At 35.8% G+C, this 24805-nt stretch overlaps 1 protein-coding gene across 1 annotated transcript in view; it reads left to right on the top strand.

Annotated features, from left to right (window-relative positions):
• Nucleotides 1–24805, top strand: part of AGBL3 (AGBL carboxypeptidase 3) — a 135215-nt gene that overhangs the window by 8881 nt on the left and 101529 nt on the right. Inside the window, 1 exon segment of the mRNA XM_074378821.1 lies at nucleotides 22441–22548. Coding sequence (XP_074234922.1) covers nucleotides 22441–22548 — 108 coding nt within the window.

Below are 24805 nucleotides of genomic sequence, written 5' to 3'. Positions count from 1 at the left end.
TTTATTTTAAGGCAGAGGATATGGTGCAGGGAGAGAAAGATACTGTGGTAAACATGAGGGCCCAGGTGCTAGCTTTCCAGGGGCCTCATTCACACATAGACTACCTGTCTTCAGATTGAAACACTAAGATCTGTGTCATTCATCTTAGCTTCAGAAGACCTCAAGGCAAAAGTTCCCATCTGGGTTTTTAGGCCCCTATAGTCCTGACATCAAATCAGGCTGTCTTCCTGATTCTGCCAAATGAAAACCATCAGTAAACAAACTGGCGATGTGGGGTTATCAGGGGGAGTTTCAGACAGTAAACAGCATCTCATTAATCTTACTGTTCTTATCTTGGCCAAGAGTCCAAGCTGGACAGCCAGAATTCCCCAGTGGTAAAAATAGAGCTTTTCCAGTCCAGCTATAAATTAAGTCTGTCTTCCACAGCCATCTATCTTGAAAGTCTTTCCGTGTCAGTTTGCATATATTAATCTCCTTTTTATAAACTGGTATGTCAGATTTCATTAAATGGATGAATCAGAATTTCCTTAACCAGTACCTTATTCATGAATTTTAGGTGTTTCCAGTCATTGGCTCTGAAAGAACTGCATAAATACCCTTTTATGTGTGGCCCAATGCACATATACATATATATTTTAGGGGTACATTCCTAGAATTTCTGGTATAAGGAAAAGGTATAAGGTATACCTTTTGACAGTATAAGGTATACTGTCAAATTTTCATCCCAAAAGAGTTGCATTAATTTATAGTCATAAAAGCAAACAGTTTACGACTATGGTCGGCTTCCTCAAGATAACTCATGTTCAACAATTTGCTACAAGGACTCGCAGAACTCAGAGAAGCTGTTATACTCATGGTTATAGTTTATTACACTGAAAGGACACAGATTAAAATCAGCAAAAGTAAATGGCGTATAGCAGCGGTCCCCAACCATTTTGGCACCAGAGACCAGTTTTGGGGAAGACAGTTTTTCCACAGATGTGGACAATTTTTCCACAGATGTGGGGGGATGGTTTTGGAATGAAACCGTCCCACTTCAGAGCATCAGGCATTAGATTCTCCTGCAGAGTGCACAACCTAGATGTCTTGCACACACACAATAGGGCTTGCGCTCCTGTGACAATCTAATGTTGCCGCTGATAGGACCGGAGGCAGAGCTCAGGTGGTAATGTTCGCTCGCCCACTGCTCACCTGCTGCTGTGTAGCCTGGTTTCTAATAGGCCACAGACCAGTAGTCCATGGCCTTGGGGTCGGGGGCCCTTGCTATGCAGCAGAGTTCAGGTGAGACCAAGCACAAGCTTCCAGTTGTTTTCTCCCTATGGAGTCTTAATTAACAGCACTTAATTCTCCCAGCCGTAGTGTGAGATAATATGAAGTGCTGCTAACCATCCAAGTTTGGTGTCACTGGTTCCTACTGCAGGTTGGTTATATCTATATGCAGTGCCCACATGGCTGACCTCAGTTACTTAGTCTCTGGACTTTCCAGGGGTCAAAACTGATACTGTGTGTCCAAGGCCTCTACCACTACCACCACAATAAATCAATTGTTAGCATAAACTGTCTGACATAGCCCAAGGTCCCAGGTAGACAAAGATACTCTTATGACACAAGGTATTCCGAGGCCTCAGAGGTTATCTCGCAGGAGTTTAGCAAGGTCCAGATCATTCTTTACAATGTACAGCGTTTGGACAACCCAGGCCTGCTGAGTTAATCATTTACACACAGGCTACCCATTGTCACTTGGCCTAGGCTCTCTTACAGCAAAACTATCATATATGTCTAAGCATCTACATTTAGTATAGCATTCTTATAAATGACATGGTAATAATGTCAATATGATGCCTAAAATTTTGAGAAGCAAGTGTGGCGTAGGAATAGATTTAATGAAACAACTAATCAGTCCTATAAAGCCATTAGACATTTTCCTAGTTTTTAACTAGTATGATTATCTCCTATTTTAATATTCTTCTATTCATACCTTTCGACAAACTTATACATACATGCTCAGCATAGAAATTAACTCATAATTAAGTAGTCCAGTTCTTAGCCCACTTTTCATTGATATTACATACCAATGAGGCTATGATTCAATTTTCCAATACATTTGATCATCATCATATGACTTACTTACATAAGGAAGAAGAATCATATCAACGATGCCGGTGTTATACTGTATCCACAGTATTGTAGTAGATGTAACCTGAAAAATAAGAATCAAAAGATAACGGCCTGTTACTAGAGTTCCACTGTGGTATTAACAATTAATTGGTCCAGTTCATCATTATATCATATGACCAGAATGTCTCCCAGAACAATGCCACTCAAGTTCACAGGCTTCCATTCAGCCTTTTCAGGTTCTAAGAGCAGAGCTAGTCTTAGAAACTGACTTCACCTTTTTGGGCATCCAGTATAATTAAGGTAAGGAACAACTGTCTCTTGCTCTGAGCCTCTCTCAAAGCACCAATGTAATACTAGCTTTTCCTCATTACTTAATTCACTTATTTATTCCCATGCCTTGGCTATTTCTACTGTTTTTCACCTGTCATAATTTTTTACCAAACATTTCCACCTTTGGAAGAGTTGTGAGGCTTAGCCACTGTGCTGGTCTAGATTGCCAGCAGTATTACCAGTCTAGCTCATGCCTCCTTTCAGCTCATTCCGCTTTACATAGAGTAAGGATATGTAGGTATAGAACTAGTGGGCTATCTTGACCACCAGGCAATACAGCTGCATTCACTATCAATCCAAATTTTGCCAGGTAGGATAAAGACACAGTCCACCCCATTAGGCCCATAGCAATTCTGACATAAAGCTTTAAGTAAGTTTCTTGCTTAGGAATCATTCCTGTTTCTAGCCCTGCAGTCTCCAACCACTGCCCCAAGTTGGAAAAAAAAAGAAAGTTGAGGTGATGTGAGAAATCACTTTGTACTTTGTACCAGTGTCCTCCTCCATCTCTCCTTCTCCAGATCCACCGTAAAAGTCAAAGAATTTGTCAAGTGGGAACTCGCTCTTATCGCCCTCATGTTAATGTGCATACACACTCATGAAGCTATATATACCAGCCCTTCCTGCCTTTATCATCCCCCATTTTAGACAGTGTTTCAGTTACCTTTTTCAATTCTCTAGTTAAACCACTAGTCCATTTTGATGTGATATCTTTTTGCCCATCATTAGACACTATGGGCTATGAAGTGTGTTTCTTGGTCTGAAGAAATATAGCTTGATGGTTCAAATTGGCACAGTATCATCTGTTTCAGTCCTTTCATAGTATTTTAAGCATTTGTACCCATGTACCTCTGGGGGTGAAAAGCCTAGTCCAAAGTAAATGTCTAGTCCTGTCAGGACCCTTTTATAGACTACTCTATAGGTAGTCTCCTGGGGCTATCACACCATTCTGATGTAGTTACTTATCAGCTATGTGTGCCACCTTCTCCCTAGGAAATCTGCCCGTAGCCACCTGTGGTCTCTGTCTCTCCTATAGTATTTATTTATATTTTGTGCCTCAGAGAGAGCAAGAGAAATATGCTAAGAGTCAGCCCATGCCTACATTTCTACATGTCTCTCATTTCCGTTTATTTCATGGACCCACATGCCCACCTCAAGTAAGCACACCAAGTTTTCCACTTAACTGGGTCCAGTAATCATCTGATCCTGGAAGAGGGTTCTTCTGCTGGGCATTGACATGTCCTACTTTAATTTGCCCCTAAATTCCCATGGTGATTTCCATAGGATGGTGCCCCATATGGGGCATCTAAGTTTTTAATTGCCCATCTATTTGACCATATGGCCAGCCATCGCCACTACCCAAACTTTGATTATTTTAAAATGGAACTTTTATACTTGTTCAGTTTTTTCATCACTGCATGGACAGCATATAGTTCAGCCTGAGCAGATTGTTTTTATCTTCTTCAATCAGGACTTTTCCATCATTTGATGTAGTACAATGGCATTCCAAACAGGATGTTGACTATCTACCTTGCAACTGCCTTGCATTGTCCCAGTAACACTGTCCTGTATAAACCATTTCCATTTACTATGGAGCCCTTCTGGGCACTGCCTTATTAGAGTGTTCCTTTCACATCACTTAAGACATTACAGGCATTTCAAGTTTCACGTTTATATGTCCTTCAGTATAATAGTTAATTTTATGTGTCAGCTTAACTGGGCCACGGGATGCCTAGGTAGCTGGTAACACATTATTTCCGGATGTGCCTCTGAGGGTGTTTCCAGAAGAGATTACCATTTGAATTGGTAGATTAGTAAAGAAGATCCACCATCACCAACATAAGGAGGTGGGGCATTATCCAACCTATTGAGGGCCTGCCTGAATAGAACAAAAGGATGGAGGAAGGGTGAATTCTGTCTTCTTGAACTGGGATAGTCATCATCTGCCCCCAGACATCAGAGCTTCTAGTTCTCAGGCCTTTGGACTTGAACTGAATTACACCACCAGCTTTCCTAGTTCTATAACTTGCACACAGATTATGAGACTTCCCAGTCTCCATAATTCTGTGACAATGTACATACACATATGTATATATTCACTGATATAATTCCTATAACACATACACACACACACACACACACACACACACACACCCTACTGGGTCTATTTTTCTGAAGAACCCTGATTAATGCATTCAGTCACAGGGGCATTTTCAGAAGCAGCTGTAAGATATGCAGCATTTGGGAACCAATTACTAACTTGTATTGGACATTAGCAAGTTAGTAATTGGTTAGAAATTAGTTCCAACATTAGTAAAATGTCCAGTAGCAAGTTAATAATTGGTTCCCAAATGCTGCATATCTTACAGCTGCTTCTGAAAATTTTCTGGTCCAAATTCCAGTAGTCACTGCTTGATGGTGCTCACAGGCTTTTTCCGTAAGCCCCAGACTCCGGTCCATACAGGGCTACTGTAGAGAAAATATGTTGGTACCAGCATCCCAGTTTCTAACATATCATTGATTAAAGGTTAATCTCACTGTGCACCAGGTATTTTATACTATTTCCAACTAAAATCTGTGGGCTTGGACAATTCTGTGGGTTCCAATTTAGTGGGTATACTGGATAAAGGACAAATTTACATGCTTTCAGTTTTAGAATATTAGATAGTGTATATAATCGCCAATCAGATATAAAATACATCCCAATGCATTCAGGAAAAAGAGGTATGTTCAGTTCACATGAAGTTCATTTAAATATTTCAGTTTTAATCTCAACTTTTAATTTCATCAACCATTTCATGGCTAAGTCACCCAAGCTAACTGTAGTCAACATTAGGATTTCACCAACAGTTTTAGGAACCTCAGTGCATTGGTCTGCCACGTCAAAGAGTCCCAGAAAAGCTTACTCTACACTCACTGACCATCTTAACCACACATGCTATAGCCCATGTCCCCAAACAAGGATCAGACTAAAGGACCCTGCCTCTTTTCATCAGTCTTTATTCATATTAGCTTGTGAGACAATTGCCTCAGATGATTTGAGGTAACATTTTTCATTGTCCTTTTTGCCTTTCAGCTTTGTTAATTCCTCCAGACTAAGGTAAATAGAACAGATTTGTTTAAACCTCTTCAAAGTTGGGGTATGCCAGGAGCTCCCATTGGCCTATGTAGTCTCCAGTAGTGCTTCATTAAGACCTTTGATCCCATCAGTGTCCAACCTGCTGGAATGAGTCCCTTGATTCTTTCTTTTGTCTTTCCCCATTCTCTCATGACTTATTTTATTTTAGCTGACAGTTGTTTCAGCATGCTATTTGTCCCTTTGTTGGAAACCCTGGAGCTAGTGTCTGTAGCTTAGACCAGCTAAAATTCGAGCTTGGCCCAGCATCAGGAATCGCAGCACTTTACTGTCATTTTAGCTGTTACACCTAATAACTGAGAGACTGTATATTTAGCATGTTTCTTGTCATTTTGCATTTCCTTATGCATCCAGTGAGCCAATTCTTTGGGAGTTAGATTTATCATTTCTAAATTCCAGTGGTGACTTTTACTTCTAGTAACTGATTGCAACACAGGGGCTACTTCACACCATGGGTGGCCCAAATCAAAGATTTGTCAACTCCTACCCTCTTATTCTTCCTTTTCCCAAACCATTCTATTGCCATATTTCAGTGAGTCAGGGTAATTCTAGTGAGTCCCACTTCTGACATCACCTGTGATCAGGAGTTCCCAAGACTACCCTAAATAAAGTTCAATGATTCACTAAAAGGACTCGAGAAATTCAGAAAAACCATTACATTAATGGTTGTGGCTTATTACAGTGAAATGTTACAAACCATAATCAACAGACTTGATTTAGGGCAGAGTCTAGGAAAGACTAGTTGTCTTCTCCCAGTGGAGTTTCATAGACAGCACTTACTTCTTCCAGCCATGATGAGAGCTAACACTCATGAAATGCTGCTAATCAGGGAAGCTCATCCAGCCTTGGTGTCCAGAGTTTCTATTAGGGACCAGCTATGTCTGCAAGGAATGTCCATGTGGCTGGTCTTCAATATTCAGTTCCCAGCCTCTCCATCCAAAATTAATACAATGTGGCCCAGAGCCCCCCACCACAACTCACATTAGCATAACTATCTGATGTGATCCAAGGCCCTAAGTAGACAAAGAGACTCTGAACAGGCAGAATATTTCAGAGTCTTAGAGATTATCTCTCAGGAGCTGGGTAAGGTCTAAATCTTTCTTTGGATGTACAGGGTTTGGACAACATAGGCCATCTGAGTTAATCCTGACTACACAATGAAAGTACCTATTTTTCCATACTCTCATTAATACTGTTAATCATCCATTCTAGTTTTAACAGTCTGATATTGTTTACTTGATATGTATTGTTTTTTGTTAATGTATTCTTTATGGATGAAACAGAACATTTTATCTACTGACTTTATATAAGCTGTCTGATAAAATCCTTTGCCCATTTTGCTATTTGTTGGACTTTTTTTCTTCTTGATCTGTAAGTGCTTTCAGTCATGCAAGAGATTTGTTTACTGTGTCTTATACATTGCATGCTTTTTTTCCTTAGTTTATCATTTGCCTTTTGTCTTTGGCATGCATAAATTTGTATTTTATGTAGTTATTTTGTCTATCATTTTTTAAATTACTTCTGGGGTTTTGAAATTTTCATACTTCTTTCTTGGTAATGTCAGAGAGTATTTTTTGTGATTAAATTTTTGATCCATCTGGAATACATTTTGATATAAGAAGTAAACTTCCAATCCAGTCCTATTATTAAATGCCTGGTGAGTTGTTCCAACAAAATTTATTAAATAAATTATTTTTTTCTACCCACTTACAATGCCCACATTTATGATATACTAAACTCTTAGGTCCAATTTTGAATTCTGTTCCATTAATCTTTTTTTTTTTTTTTGAGACGGAGTTTCGCTCTTGTTACCCAGGCTGGAGTGCAATGGCGCAATCTCAGCTCACCACAACCTCCACCTCCAGGGTTCAGGCGATTCTCCTGCCTCAGCCTCCTGAGTAGCTGGGATTACAGGCACGCGCCACCATGTCCAGCTAATTTTTTTGTATTTTTAGTAGAGATGGGGTTTCACCATGTTGACCAGGATGGTCTCTATCTCTCGACTTCGTGATCCACCCACCTCGGCCTCCCAAAGTGCTGGGATTACAGGCTTGAGCCACCATGCCCGGCCTTCCATTAATCTTCTTTTGATATACCAGCATGAAACTCTATTACTATAGCTTTTAAACTATAATTATACAGTAAACGTAGTTCCTTACTGTTTCACTTTGTTCAAGATTTTTCTGGCTACTTTTGCCTTATTATGCTTCTATAAAGAATCAAATAATCTTTCCTAGTTGTCCTAAAATAAATAAGCTGGTAACTTTATTGTAATCACATTAAATTTATAGATTAACTTAAGGAGAGTAACATTTTTAGAATTGCACCTTCCTATCCAATAATAAGATTTGTCTCACCATTTATCCTAGTTTTCCTTTACCTCCCTTATTATAGTTTTAATTTTTTTTCCTAAACTGTTAAGTTGATTTTATGGTATTTTATTTATTTTTGTTGCTAACACTAAATATTTTTGTTGTGAAAATAGCAATTTCAAGTAGAATATTTATTACATTATATTTTCGAACTTGTTTATATACAGGAAAGTTATTGTGTGTATTAATTTTGAAAATTGCCATCTTTTATTTCTAATATTTAAATTATCATATATGTTCGAATTATAGTTGTATTATCCTGTATTACTGTAATTATATCTCCTCATTTCCAGTTTTTATGTCTTATATTTCTTTTTTGTACTAAATGCATTGACTGGTATAGTCAAAAAATATTTAATAATGTTGCCTTTATCTTATTCTTCATTTTAATGGGAATAGTTTCACTATTTTCTCATTAAGCAAATTATTGACTTCCAGTTTAAAATAAATTTTTTTTTATTCTGGTAAGGAGTTACCCATTAATTCTTATATTATTAAGACAACTTTATCAGAAATAATTACTAAACTTTATTAAATGACTTTTTAACATCTATGGAAGGATTATGATGTTCTCTTTGACCTATTATTTTGGTGAGTGATGTTAGCTTCTTTAATATTGAACCAGATGTATAGTATTGAAATAAAGTTCAGTTAGTCATTGTGAATAATTTTTAGTAGGTTGCTGAATTCCGTCTTCTAATTTTATGCAGGATTTTTGCTTTCATATTCATAAATAAGACAGATTTTAAAAATTTTATAACTTGTATATGTTTTTCAGGTTTTGGTATAAATTTTATTTAGAATTCTTTGCTTCAGAACAGTTTCAATAATGCTTTCATTAATGTTCTTTTTAATTTTGAGAGAAGTATTCTAAAACTGTGCATATTTTGTTACTGTTTTAGAGAGACTGAGAATATTGTTATTATAAAACTTCTCAGTTTCTTCTTTATTAGGTCTGTTTATGTTTCCTGTGTATTCCAGGGACAGTTTGGTTATTTATTTTCCTAGAAAAATAATGCCTTTCATGCAGGATTTTAAAATTCATTTCATAAATTTAAGATATTCTCCTACAATTGCTGTAATTTCCTTTAAAGATAGGAGATATTTTTCCATTTTTTCTAATATTTCATGCTTTTGCATTACTTTTCTCCCGTGAGTATGTTGGTAGGCTTCATCTTGTTAATTTTTTCAAAGAATCAGTGCTTGAATGTATTTATTAGTCCTAGTCTTGTGCTGTATTCTAATAATTTATTAGTTTATGATTTTTTTTAATAAATCTAACTTATTGAAATTTATTCTTTATTTAACTTCTCACTCTGTATTAACTGCTTACTTCCAAGTATTTTATTAAGAATATTTTCAAATATGCAGAGAAGTTGAAAGGATTATACAGGAACCCATAAGGCCATCAACTAGATTTTTACAATCAATAATTTACTATATTGCTTTATCACATATGTAGCCATGTATCCATCCCTCTCTTTATCCATCAAGTCCTTTTAGTTTTTTATTCATTTAAAAGTAAGTTGCAGATATTTCTTACATTTCACCTCTAACTACTTTAGCATGTATATTATTACCTAGCGTTCCTTTTTAGTTATGAGGTACATTTTACAAAACATCAAATGCACGAATCTAATTGTATCAATGAATTTTAACAAATTTAACAAATGCATACATTTGGGTAAGCTAAACCCCTACCACAGTATAGAACATTACTGTTACGATTACTTTTTAAAAAATTACTTAGGTGTAAATCTAACAAAACATGTACAAGACTTGCATTCTTAAAACTACACAATGTTGATGAAATTAATAAAAGAAGATCTAAATAAATCAACAAATATACCATGTTCATGGGTAGGACTAAGCTCAATCTAGTAGGATGTCACCTCTCCCCAGCTGACATACAGGTTTAAGAAATTCCTATCAAGATTTCTTTCTGTAGATATAGGCAGAATTATTCTAAAATTTATATGGAAAGGCTAAAGAACTAGAATAACTTTTTAAAAAAGCAATTTGAAGAAGAAGCATAAAATGGGATAAAGTAGTTTCTTACCTCAAGCTTTTATGTAGCTACCATAGTCAAAGCTATGTCATATTAGATCAGTAGAAGAGAATAGAGAACTCAGAAATAGAACCACACAAATATTCCCAAATGGTTTTTGACGAAAGTGAAAAGCAATTTAATGGAGGAAAGTTTGCATTTTCAACAAATATTGCTGGAGAAATTGGATATCCATGGGAAGAAAAGAAAGATACAAGGGAAAACTTCAGCCTAAGTCTAACATCTTATACAAAAATTCATTCAAAATGAATTATAGATTTAAATGTAACACATGCCAGTATAAAACTTTTTTAAAACAGAAGAAAATCTTTATGATCTAGAGGTAGACAAAGAGTCTTAGAATTGACATCAAAAACATGATTAATAAAAAATTGGTAAATTAGACTTCAAATTTAAAGCTCTTGTTTTGCAAAAGACCCTGTTAAGTGATGAAAATACGATGAAGAGGAGGAAAAACAAGGAGCAACATGCTTACGCTAGCTGATTCTTTTTATTTAAGAAAAAAAGAAAAAAAAAAGCTTTCCCAGAAATTCCACCAGGAGTCATCTTTTTACATCTCATTGACTAGAATTATATTACATGGCTACTCCTGGCCACAGGCAAGCCTGAAAACTTAAAGTTTTTGTTTTGAGACAGAGTCTCATTCTGTCATCAGGCTGGAGTGCAGTCACCCTATCTTGGCTCACTGCAACCTCTGCCTCCTGGGTTCAAGTGATTCTCCTGTCCCAGCCTCCTAAGTAACTGGTACTACAGGCATGCACCACCACACCCAGCTAATTTTTGTATTTTAAGTAGAGACAGGGTTTCACCATATTGGCCAGGATGGTCTTGATCTCTTTACCTTGTGATCCACCCACCTTGGCCAAGTGATGGGATTACAGATGTGAGCCACCGCAACTTAAGGTTTTTTTTTTTATTGCATTTTATGTTTTGGGGTACATGTGAAGAACATGCAAGATTGTTGCATAGGTACACACATGGCAGTGTGATTTGCTGCCTTCCTCCCCTTAACCTGTATCTGACATTTCTCCCCATGTTATCTCTTCCCACCTCCCCACCCCCTAGTCCCTCCCCCATTTCCCCCCAACAGACCCCAGTATGTAGTGCTCCCCTCATTGTGTCCACGTGTTCTCATTGTTCAACACCTGTCTATGAGTGAGAATATGCAGTGTTTAATTTTCTGCTCTTGTGTCAGTTTGCTGAGAATGATGGTTTCCAGGGGACTGCTGGGAAGATGGCCAACTAAAAACATGGATGAACTTAAGGTTTTTTAATGGAAGTACACTGCTGCCCTGATAAAATCAGGTTTTAGTAAGTAAGGAAGAAAGTTAGAATGAAAATTTGGAAGGACATCTAGCAGTGTATAGAAAAACTAGCAGTAGAAATTTGGAGGACAACCGGCTGAGTGCAGGGCCTTATACTCCTAAATATTCTTTTGTTCACATAACGGTGAACTAACTTGAACTACTTAAATCTGCATATGGAAATGGCTTATCCGGACAGTTACTTAACAAAGTCACTTACTCTGTCTTGTGGAAAATAGTCATCTTTTATATCTGCCACCTAAGACAAAATAAAGTGGCCCCTCAGCACAACTTTGGAAGTCCTGTGAAATCTTTTGGAGGAATACTTAGACTTGGATACCATTAAAAAGAAGTTATGTAAAATTTTGTGGCATGTGATTTAAGTGCAGAAAAAACTGTCTGCTGTAGTTGCAAACACTTTTAAAGGCTTCAATATTACCAACTTGTGATGATGTATGTAACTGTCCTGAGAATCCTATGCTAGAAAACTAGAGGAAATAATTATCAAAGCAGATACAGATTAAAAAGGAATTTCAATGAATTAAATAACTATGATGAAATGGACACATGACTGGCCAAGACACGAAGTACTGAAACTGACTCCAGAGGAAATAGAACATCTAAATAGACATATAACAAGTAAAGGGATTTAATTAATAATAGAAAATCTACTACAGAGAGTAGCTTAAACCAAAATAGCTTAACTGCTGAATTCTATGAAACATTTAATGTTTAGAACATTCTACCAGAATTTCTAATTCTTCAAAAACTCTTCCAATAATAGAAGGGGAAGGAACGTTTCCCCATTCATCCTCTGAGGCCAGTATTACTCTGTTAACAAAACCACACAAAGACATCACAAGAAAACTACAGACCAATATATATTATGAATATAGATGTAAAATTTATCAGCAAAATACTAGCAAACTAAATCCAGCAACAAATAAAAAGAATATATGTCATGAAGTGGAATCTATCCAGACATGTTGTTTTTTCCCTGTGCCCAAAAATCAATGTGATAGAGCATGAAAAAATCTTTTCAATAAACATCGAAAATGGATTTTTTAAAAATCCTACACCTTTTCATGACAAAAACACTCACCAAATTAGGAAGAGAAAGGATCGTCCTCGATAAAAGGCATCTATGAAAATCCCACAGCTAATATTTACTTAATGGTAAAAATACTAGATGCTTTTCCCATAAAGTCAGGAACAAGACAAAGATATCCACTTTTCCACTTCTATACGACATGGTAATAATGGTTCTAGCCAGGGTAATTAGACAAGAAAAAGAAGTTTCAAAAATCCAGGTTGGAAAGAAGGACATAAAACTGTGTTTGCCAATGAAATAATTTTGGACATAGAAAATCCTAAGGAATCCACTGAAAAAAAAAAACTTTTAGAACTAATATATAAGTTCAGCAAGGTTGCAGAATACAAGATTAATATATAAAAATCAATCGTATTTCTATGCACTTATAATAAACAATCCTAAATGAACTTATCGAAAGTATTCTGTTTGCAAAAGAATAAAATATGAAGATAAAGAGTGCAAAACATGCTTGAAAACTACAAAACATTACTGAAAGAAAGTAAAGATCTAAGTAAATAGACATCTCATGTTTATGGATAAAAGACTTACTGTTACTATGATGACAGTCCTCCCCAGATGAATCTACAGATTCAATGCAATTTTCATTAGAATACCAGTAGGTGGCTTTGTAGAAATTGACAGGCTGATCTTAAAATTGTTATAGAAACTCAAGGTACCCAGAATGGTTAAAAAAAAAAAAAAAAGAAAAAGAAAAAGAAAAAAAAAACTTAAAAAAGAACAAATTTGAGAACTCACACTTTCTGATTTCAAAACTTACTACAAACAGTAATTTAGACAGTGTGGCACTATCATGAGGTTAGACAGGTAGACCAGTGATTAAAACTGGAAGTCCAGAAATAAACCCATGTGTCTTTGGTCAACTGATTTTTGGCAAGGATGGCAAGACTTTCCAATAGGAAGAGCACTGTCTTTTCAACAAATGGTGCCAAGACAACTGGATAGATAACCACATTCAAAATAAAGAAGTTTGTCCCTTATCTCACACCATACACAAAAATTGATTCAAAATGGATCAAGATCTAACAGCCCAAACTATAAAACACAAGGAAACATAGAGGCAAAAGCTTCATGACTGGATTTGGCAATGGATTCTTAGGTATAATTCCAGAAGCACAAGCAACAACTGGAACAAAAATAGATGAATTCAAGTTTATCAAAACCGGAAACTTCTGTATTTCAACAGAAAGTATCAAGAAAAATGAAAATAAAACCCATAGAATGAGAGAAATACTTGAAAATTATTTATCTGACAATGTACTTCTATCTAGACTAAATAAATCTTACAACTCAATAATAAAAAGACAACTAGATTTTAAAGTGTACAAAGGTTCTAAATAAACATTTCTCCAAAGTAGATGAACAAATGGTCAGTAAACACATGAAAATATATTCAACATCTTTAGTCATAGGGAAATGCAAATTAATACCACAATAAGATACCTCTTTACACCCACTAGGATGACTGGAATCAAAAAGTCAGATAACAAGGGCTGACAAGCATGTGGAGAGATTGGAACCCTCATACATTGATGTTGGGAATGTAAAATTGTGCAGCTACTTTGGAAAACAGTTTGGCATTTCGTTAGAAAGTTAAACATTGAGTTACTATTTGACCCAGCAGTTCCACTTCTAAGTATGTACCCAAGAGAAACGAAAATGTATATCCAACCAAAAACTTATGTACAATGTTAATGGCAGCATTATTCTTAGGAGCTAAATGGTGGAAACAACTCAAATGTTCATTAATGGATGAATGGAAAAACAAAATATCATATTTCTACACAATATAATATTAATTGGCCATAAAAAGGAATGAGGTACTGATACATGCTACAACATGGATGAACTCTGAAAACATGCTGAGTGATAGAAGCCAAACAAAAAGAACAAATAATATGATTCCAATTATGTGAAATGTGTAGAACAGGCAACTCTATAGACAGAAAACAGCACATGTGCCTGCATCTCACTCAAGGTTAGTGTGGTAGTGTTGGGTTTTTTTTGCATTGGGTTGTTGTTGCTGTTCCCTTTCCCCAAATGCAATTGTTTTCTACTAATGTCCTATTATAGATTCAGTATTTTGTTCTATAAAGGGAGATTCCTAGTTGGGTCTGGGTGGAGTTTGGCAGAGACTGCTGTTCTCCCCAAGCCCGCATCACAAGAAGAACTTTCCCAGGATTCTCTCTGATCTTCCCTGTGAGTACCTTGGCAGCACCAGAGGAAAAGTCTGAAAGTAGTGCTAACCCCTACATCTTATATCTGCAGCCTCAAGGGCCTTTAAAATAATGTGTCTTCCAATCTATGGACACGCTATATTCCTCTATTTATTTAGGTCTTTTAAAATCTCTCAATAATGCTTTATAGTTTCTTTATAGAAATCTTGTTTATCAGTTAGTTTTATTCCTAGGCATGTGGTTTTTAAACTTATTTGAAACAGTTGCACACATACAGAAAAGTTGCAATAACAGTAAAAAAAAAAAAATTTTTTTTCCCTGAAATATTTTCCATCCTCTCCAAATACTTACTATCACACTCACACTTGGCTTTTAAATTTTTATTTTCAAATCTTTAGCTGTGCCTTCTTACCAGATTACTTGAAGTCCAGCAGCATCTGGCTTCAATGGGCAACTACTGAGGTCCAGTTTCACCTTTCAGGTTTCTGTCTTTTCACAGACTTTGGAGCACTTGGTTGCCCTGCAACCTCTTTTATGGTGGGTTGGAGAAAAGTCACTAATTTGCAGTTTGTCCCGTTTATTTTTTGTTTTAAGGGTGGGGACGACACTTTTCTTTTAAACTTTCTCTGTCTCTTAGCTGAAATTGGAACTCTGACCTGTAATTTTCGAAAAGCGTCAAAGTCATGAAATATTAAGGAAAGACTGAAAAGCTGTTCTATTGTGAAGAAAACTAAAATATACATTAAGGCTAAATGATTCTAAACTGGATCCTTTCGCTAGAAAGGACATTATACAACTGTCAAAACTTGAAGTCTAAGGAGTAAATATTAGAAATAAATCAGTATAAACATCCTGATCTTGATGGTTGTATTATGGTTATTTATATAGGTGGATTTCCTTCACTGGAGGAAATAGATAATAAACATTTCAAGAGGATAGAAAGTATTTCAGGGAAAAAAGCTGTGTTTTTTTGTTTTGTTTTGTTTTGTTTTACTGTTACTGCAACTTTTCTGCATGTGTGCAACTGTTTCAAATAAGTTTAAAAATCACAGGCCTAGGAATAGATCTAACTGATAAACAAGATTTCTATGAAGAAGCTATAAAGCATTATTGAGAGAGATTTTAAAAGACCTAAATAAATAGAGGGATATAGCGTGTTCATAGACTGGAAGACTCATTATTTTTAAAATGTCAGTTATCGCCAACCTGTTCTACATATTCCATGCAATACCAATCAAAATCCCAATTGTTATTTTTTATAGAAATTGACAAGGTACTTTTAAAATGCATATGGAAATGCCAACAACCTCTTAAAGGACAAAACAATTGAAAAACCTACTTTACTGGCTCTTAAACCTTAATAAAGTTATAGTAATATATGGCATTGCTGAAAGGAGACAGGAATGGAATAGAATAGAGAGCTTAGAAACAGACCTACACATATATGGTCATTATGACAAAGGTGGGACTGCAAGAGAAAGTTAAAGATGGTCTTTTCAGTAAATAATATTGGAATAGTTGGATTTCCATATGCAAAAGGTGTATCTCGCCCCAACCTTATACACAAAAGTCAATTTCAAGTGGGTTATGTATATAAAAATGAAAGGCGAAACAATAAAACTTCTAGAAAATAATACAAGAAAATATCTTCATAATATTAAAATCTGGAAAGACTTAAACAGAACATAAAATACACTAACCATAAAGAAAAAGACTGATAAATTTGACTACTGTAAAATTTAAAATCTCAGCACATCAAACAACAACAACAACAACAACAAGAACAAGGCAAACATTGGATTGGGAGATTATATTAATATTTGCAATGCATAACTGACAAATAGGTCAGTTCTGGAACATACAAAGCATTTCTGAACATAATAAGAAAAGACAAACAACTCAGTAGGAAAATGGGCAAGAGATTTGAATAGGCACTTTATAAAAATTGATAATCATATGGCCAATAAACATATGAGATGATAATCAACCTTATCATGAATTGGTATCTTATTGTGATTTTAACTTGCAATTTCCTGATTGTTAATTAGGCTGAGTACTGTTTCACAGACACCTTGCAAGGTTATATTTATATACCAAGCAATGGTGAGAATGTGGAGCAACTAGAAGAACCTTTGTGACCTGCTTGTGGGTGTGTAAATTGGTATAATCGTTTGGATGATAGCTTGGCAATTTACTGAAATTAAATATATACATGCAGTGCAACCTAAAATGTTTATTCCCAGTTGTATAACCAAAACTGATATGAGCAGAGGTGCTCCCAGCAACATGTATAGAGCTGTCCATAGCACCATTGTTCTTAATAGCCCCAAACTGAAACAGCCCAAATGTCCATTATAAATAGAAATGGATAAATTGCAGTATTTTTGTACAAGATTATATATCAATGAAATAGGCAAAGTACAGCAATATGCCACTAAGTGGATTGATTTCATAAATACACATGAAAAACAGCACAGAAGAATATCATATACTATGTGATTTAATTTATATAAAGTTCAAAAATAGGCAAAGCAAAGCAATAGTTTTATTTACACTTCCATAGATAAAAACTGTATTATACACATGCATGTGTATGAATACTTAGGTGGTAAAATTATAAAGGAGAGTAAAGAAACGATTGCATTATAATAAGGCTAATGGCTACTTTTCAAAGGGAGAGAGAGGCTGGTGATGGGAAAGGGGCATGAGTGGAGTACCTGAGGTGCTTGCAATGTAATATTTCTTGGCCTATGTGGTATTTTCTTTGTGATAAATCAATAAGCTGTGGTTCTTTGTTTTTGCACTTTTCATAAGTATAATTCCCAATAAACATTTAAACATTGCTTGTTTCTGGCCACATGAAATATGGATATAAATATGTTTTGCTAATTTTTTTTTTGAGATGGAGTCTTGCTCTATTGCCCACGCTGGAGTGCAGTGGCGCAATCTCAGCACACTGCAGCCTCTGCACTACCCCACTCACCCCAGTTCCAGCAATTCTCCTGCCTCAGCCTCCTGGGTAGTGGGAACTAAAGGTGCATGCCACCACACCCTGCTAATTTTTGTATTTTTAGTAGAGACAGCATTTCACCGTGTTGGCCAGGCTTGTCTCGAACTCCTGACCAGGTGGTCTGCCCACCTCGGACTCCCAAAGTGTTGACATTACAGGCATGAGCCACTGCGCCCGGCCAGTAGATTTTTTTAATTCTTGTCAAACAATTGACAAAAATATAAATACATCAGTGGAACAGAATAAAACAGCCAGAAATAGACCAACATGTTTATGACCAAATTATCTTTGACAAAGGCACCAAAGAAATCCAGTGAGGATAAGGAAAGTCTTTTCAATAACTGGTGTTGTAACAACTTAGTATACATCTAGAAAAAAATCCTTGATGTCTACCTCACTAGTACACAAAAATTAATTCAAGACAGATTACAGACCTGAACGTATAAAGCTACATATAACCTAACATTCTAAAGTTCCTAGAAGAAAACATAGACAGTATCTTTGTAGTCATAGATAAGGCAACAACTCCTTGTAGAAGAGCCAGACAGAGAAAAGAAACAATGAAAAATTAATAAAGTTGACTTCATCAAAATTTAAAATTTCTCATTAAGATGCAGTTAAAAATGAAAAGGCAAGCCACCACCTATAAAAACATTCCCAACACATGTATGACAAAAGACTTGTATGCAGAATATATGAAGAATTCCCACAAACCAATCATGAAAACCTAATTTTAAAATGGACAAAAGACTTGAACAGACATTTCTCAAAGAAAGACATGTAATAATCAATCAGCATATTAAAACAAATTTTCAACATGGGAAACGAAAATTTGAACCACAACGAGATACCACTTGGCATCTACCAGGATGGCAAAAAATTTAAAAGACTGGCAACCAAATGTTAGAATGTAGAGCAACTGGGACTCTAATACATTGTTGGTGGGAATGTAAAATTGTATTCTCACTTTTTAAAAAGGTTTGACAGTTTTGTTTCCTAGCAAAGGAAAATATACGTGTATTACCCGATCAGCAGTTTATCTCTTAGGTAAATAAAGACATAACTATTACATAACATCCACTAATAGTCAAATTGTGGCAATCCATGTTAGAGAACACTATACAGATGTTAAAAAAATTATAAAGATGTATGTATATTAAACATCTCTAAGACACTTAGTGAAGTGGGGTGGGAAAAACAAATTGGTGATCAGTATATATAGAATGATGCTGTATACATGAAGAAGACATTGTGGTTGACTCATTGTGGTTGATTCTATCTCAGTTGATTAAATCAGTTAGTATAAGATTCTCTTCCACTGGCAACCATGTTGTTTACAGTTTATAACGGTAAGCCTTAGGATGAGGATGACAAAGTGGACAGACATAAAGAAACTGAGCTCTGGATGGCCACTGAGTCACTGATTATACTATCCTTGAATCCACTCTACTTCTGGGTTTCTAGATGTGTGAAATAACATATTTTTTCCTAGCATATGCCAAAAGCATCTGAACTGGATGGTTGAAAGTGAGAAAGCCTAAAAAGATAAAAACCAAAATGTTGATATAGATCTCTGCATAATGAGATTATGGATTTGTTTTCTTTTTTCTTAAGCTATACTTTTAGCTTTTATACAATAAACAAGTCTGATAAAAATAATTACTCATAAAAAGCATTCCAAATTAAAACCCTTTTATTCAGAACCTGTATTATTTCTGGGATTTTCTATGACTCCTGGATATCCCTTTTATAAGATCATTTGCATATGCCATATCTCAGTGATCAAAAAGTGGGATCAACCAAAGATAAATTAGATAACAGATAACAAGAAGTCTCACAGTAGCCAATTGAAAAATGAGATATACAAAATGGAATATGCTTACCACCTCTTTAGGCTTTTAAATCAGTGCTGTAAATGGCTGAATCAGTCCTGGAGCTGTGAATTGTTAAGTTTTTCTTCCACAAAAGAATGACAGATGGCCGGGCACAGTGGCTCAAGCCTATAATCTCAGCACTTTGGGAGGCCAAGGTGGGTGGATCACGAGGTCGAGAGATCAAGACCATCCTGGTCAAAATGGTGAAACCCTGTCTCTACTAAAAATACAAAAAATTAGCTGGGCATGGTGGCGCGTGCCTGTAATCCCAGCTACTCAGGAGGCTGAGGCAAGAGAATTGCTTGAACCCAGGAGGCGGAGGTTGCGGTGAGCCGAGATCGCACCATTGCACTCCAGCCTGGGTAACAAGAGCGAAACTCCGTCTCAAAAAAAAAAAAAAAAAAAAGAATGACAGATATAGTACAAATAAATGTATTCCACAGATTTTGACTGACCATCATGAAGACATTTTCTAAATATGCATTTATTGACTTTCTGAGAAATCAGTATTTTGTTGTCAAGGACAGTATTATTTATAGATGTGGAACTCAAACTAATCAAATAAAGGAGGGTTGAGAGGATGAAGAATACCACACAAACAGAAAGCTTTAAAACAAAATATTTGCTATTCTTATGAAAGCATAAAAATTAACAGCTCTAGGACTGACTCAACCATTTATAGCACTGATTTAAAAGCCTAAGTAGATTATATATATATATATATATATATACATATATATATATATATGCTATTCTAAACTTATTTTTGTACAGGGGTTACATCTAAAATATAAGCTATTTTTGGACATATAGGCCTGTCTGCTATACTGGTGGTTAGGACCTGGAGGAGTTTTCTTTTGCATACAAGTTTATTATTTTTTTCTTTTTCCTTAAAAGAAAATGAAGTATATGGTGTAGGGCTGAAGTGGTGTTGCCTCAGTCAGTCCTAAGGCCTATGGAGAAAGAAGCTGAAGGCCAAAGCCAAAATCTTCCCAAGGTGATCCATGAGACATAATGGCACAAACAGCATGGATTTGGTGCTCATATGACATGATAACTGCTAAGTGCAGTCTCCATCTGGGAACATGACTCTGACTAGAGGAGGACTCAAAATAATGCAGTTTGTTTTCACAGCTCAAGAGTCTGCAGCTTTGAGAAAACTGGGAAGCACATATTTGTTATGCACAGACATCTGAGTTCTCTTGGTACAGTGATAACTACCACTTTCAAGTAGTTTTTTGAACAGCAGACATCAACAAGGATAGGAAATTGTGATAATGGAAAGATGAATACAGAATTTTCCAGGCTACTTGCCATAAAGATAGCTGCAATTTCTATCACTGAATAACAGTCAAGAAGTACCTATATCAGGAATCCATGTTGATGTTTTAAGTCAATTACTGTAAGATTTAAGTCCATCACTGTAAGATTAAATTGCTTACTATAGAATACTCAGAAAATCTTGAAATGCTTCAATTCAAGCCAAAATCTTCTACTTAAACAACCGTGGCTCTAGAGCAGCTTTTTTGCAATGACAATATTGCCAGACATAAGGCATTTATGCACTAGACATATATTACGTTACTTACATTTAAGGAATATGTGGATGAGAACTTTGCATTGTTCAACCATCCGTCCATTCATCTCTCCATATGTCCATTGATCTGTCTGTCTATCTCATCTATAGACAATGCTCACCCTGTTTCAAATACAATGTCAAGAACAGTTTTAGTGGAACAGTGGATATGGGTATCAGAAATGGGTTACATCTGATTCTCAAAATATGGCCCTCAGTAAGGTACTCTGATAAGCTGCAAACTTGACCCTTATATACAAGTTATAATGATAGGGTCTCATGGTTCTTTACCAGGAGGACTAGTTATGAATGAATAAAGAAGAGCATAAGCAGAAATTAATAAAATCTCTATTTTCTTAACTGAGAAGTCTAGATTTTGTGCAACTTTTGAAAATCAGCGTACACAAAGGCAAATAGCTGAAATTCCTAATGTTCTCAGAATGGTAGCTATTTTATTAGTTCACTAATTTTTGCTTAAGTTGGTTAAGACTTTCAACTAATGAGAAAATTTTAAATTAAACATTTAAAATTTTAATTATAATTTGTTTATCTTTATTATGAATTTATTTGGTTGTGTGTGATTCATTTAGCTCTGCAATACAGTGATATAAATTCACATCAATATGGTAGACTGTTTTTCTTCTATAGCTAGATTTGTTCCCTATTGGTTATGTCAAATACACTTCTGTTGTTAAAGCTGATGTACACATAGTCTCCAAAGTGTTTGTCTGGTAACACTTATTTGTCACTAAATTCTTGCTCCATTAAACAAATACAAATAACTAGGGTAGTTAGGCTGTGAAGTCATTTTTTCCCCCATCAAATAGCTCATGGTCACAAAGACCAGAGAACAGTGCAGATGACATTTAAGAAATTTGATCCTAAAAAGAGGAAAGCTGGTAGCTAAAGGAGAAGTGGCAGGGGTGGGGGGACATCTAAGAATATCTTTCCTTTTGGAAGATAAGCCTGAGCATGTTTATGAGATTTATCTTGACAGCCATTATCAAGCAAAGAGGCTGAAGGGAAAGGAGGAATAAAAGGTAGAGTAAGAGTCCCACAGGTGGAACAGAATGATATCAGGGGCTCAGGAGAAAGAGAATTGTGTTATAAAATAAGTATAAAATCAATAATGAGCCAAAAACAATCATGAAACTATTCAATATAATAACTCAGAAGAAGGTATGAATGAAATGTCATAAGCTGTATTATACTGTGATAATGTTATTACATCCAATGAATCCTTAGTAAAATCTTAGCCCATACAAAACACTACATTTTAGCCTAGATCTATCAATGAATATGCAATAAAATTTTCTTCATTTATTTTGAAGTCATTTTCAAATAATGTTTTAACTTTTTTTTTCCAGATTGGACTCCTTCTCGTCCTGAGCCAGTATATACCCCAACAGGCTTAGAAATGGAACCCCTTTATCCAGAATCGAAGGAAGCTACTGTGGTTTATCTAGCTGAAGATGGTGGGCACGTAATGACATATGTCGATGTAAAATATAATTTGGTACTTAGATTAATGTCGTAGTTATATTTGTTTTGCTGCTTATAGTAGAAATGTCAGATTACCAGTCCCCAAACATAAAGATGCTTGGCTACATATTGATCTAAGTGTTGATTTAGTGCCAGTTATATTTTTAAAGGTGTATATACGCAGTTTATGCAAAATTACTTTAAAATTAAACATCGTGTTGGCCATTAGAATGAAGAGTTATATTTAAAATGATTTTGCTTCATATCAGTTTTGAAAGATAAACCCAGTGAAGGGCTTTGCAATTATTGTTCCCTCTCCATGTACTGCTCACATTAATGCATTTGTTCAGATGTTTTTCTTTTAATTTCCTGACTCTGACGCATTTCTTGGTGCTTTAATCTTTAAAAGAGAATTACCCCACGTTGCAAAAAATATCTAAGATTACATCTCAGGAAAGTATTCTTAACACTCAATATTCATATTTTTAACTTTGAAAACTATTGATGCAAAACATTTTGTTTGCTTTCATGATGATAGACTATGCTAATAATCAAACATAGAAGTCTCAGAGTATATTCTCAACTATACTGCTCCTGACGCACCAGCTTAAGGAAGTATAGACTCTGTACAATTTCACTATCACAATTTAATATCTTAGAGTATTTTTGTATATTAAAAATAACTTCCAGGGAGCATATGTATTTTATTTCAGGGGCTAGCAATACAAAGAGAAATTCACAGAGACTGCTTCCTGTACAGTAAGGAATTTCTAGAAATCACACACTCACAGCTCACAAAAAATACACTCACAATATTTTTAAACAAGTGGAGTGAGAGGAATACCTCTGATTTTTCCAATTTGATTGTAAATATTTACATGGTGAACATGCCTCAGAACTGCCATACATAGCTGAAATGAGATCTGATTTTAAAAACTAAACTAATTGAGATGAATCAGTCAGGGTCTTTTCAGGAATTACCATACTCAGAGTAATTTAAGAAAGTTTAATGAAATTTAATTTAATGAATTTTAAAAGGGTAGACAGAGATAATGGAGATTAACAAGGGATGGTGAAGCAACATAGGACTATCAACAGAGCAGATAGGTGTCCTAGGCCTGAAAGGGTGACAAGGAAGAATGGTCTCCACACCTGTAGAATCCTTTAGGTGTAGGAGAGAGCAGCCTCGAAACAATTGTGGCTCTCAGTAAAGAAACAGACAACTGCCAACCCGTGGCACTGAAGAGAAAACGCTAGGGGGATAAATAACCCAATTTCACTCTCCTTCCAACTTCCCATGTTCCACCAGTGCCTCCTACTGTCCACAGCCAAAGGGCAAGGGAACTCGGGCAGTCAATACAGATCCACCTCTTTGGAAATGTATCATGTGGAGAAGAGTAGAGGATGGATCTGTAGGTAGAAACAGAGAACACGCATTGCAGTCAATCCCACTTCATCTTATTTTTATGCCATACTTGGGAGTTGTGAAGATCTACCTGTCCGTGAGTTGAAAGGAAAGCTATAGAGCCAAGGCTTGAGGATGAAAAAACATCTGACTTACTTGATTTTCATCGAACATGTGAAAGATTAATCACAAATACCTACCTTTTTCCATTTTTACAAATGACAAAAAAGAGTAGAAAAGACAAATTTCAGTAGGTAAGATACAATTTAAATGTCAGTGAAAATTAAATGTTAATATAAAGTTAAAACCTAGGACAGGACACTGAAGAATGTGGCATACTCTGAGAAATGATTAGTTTTTATTTTGGATAAATTGAAGTAAAATGCAAACAGAGTCAAATGTATAGACCATATGTACACAATTTGGTGAGTTTTGAAAACTATATCACCTATGTAACCAACACTTCTATCAGAGATGTGGAACACTTCCATCACCCCAGAAAGTTCCCATCTGTCCCCTCTCAGTCCCCAGCTCCAGCCCCAGGCAAACACTGGTCTGATTTCTGTCGCCATAGATTAGTTTTGCCTGATTTTTAGCTTCATATAAATGCAGTCATATACACAGTAAGTACACTGTTGTGTCTGAATTCTTTGACTTAGAATTCTGTTTTCAGATTTTTTTTTTTTTTTTTTTTTGAGACAGAGTCTCACTCCGTCACCAGGCGCCAGCAGGCTGGAGTGCAATGGCGCCACCTCAGCTCACCGCAGCCTCCGCCTCCCGGGTTCAGGCAATTCTCCTGCCTCAGCCTCCTGAGTAGCTGGGATTACAGGCACATGCCACTATGC

The sequence above is a fragment of the Saimiri boliviensis genome, chromosome 10 (assembly GCF_048565385.1).
Source record: "Saimiri boliviensis isolate mSaiBol1 chromosome 10, mSaiBol1.pri, whole genome shotgun sequence".
Lineage (NCBI taxonomy): Eukaryota > Metazoa > Chordata > Mammalia > Primates > Cebidae > Saimiri > Saimiri boliviensis.
Note: the sequence above shows the minus strand (reverse complement) of the source record. Positions and strands in the feature narration are given on the sequence as shown.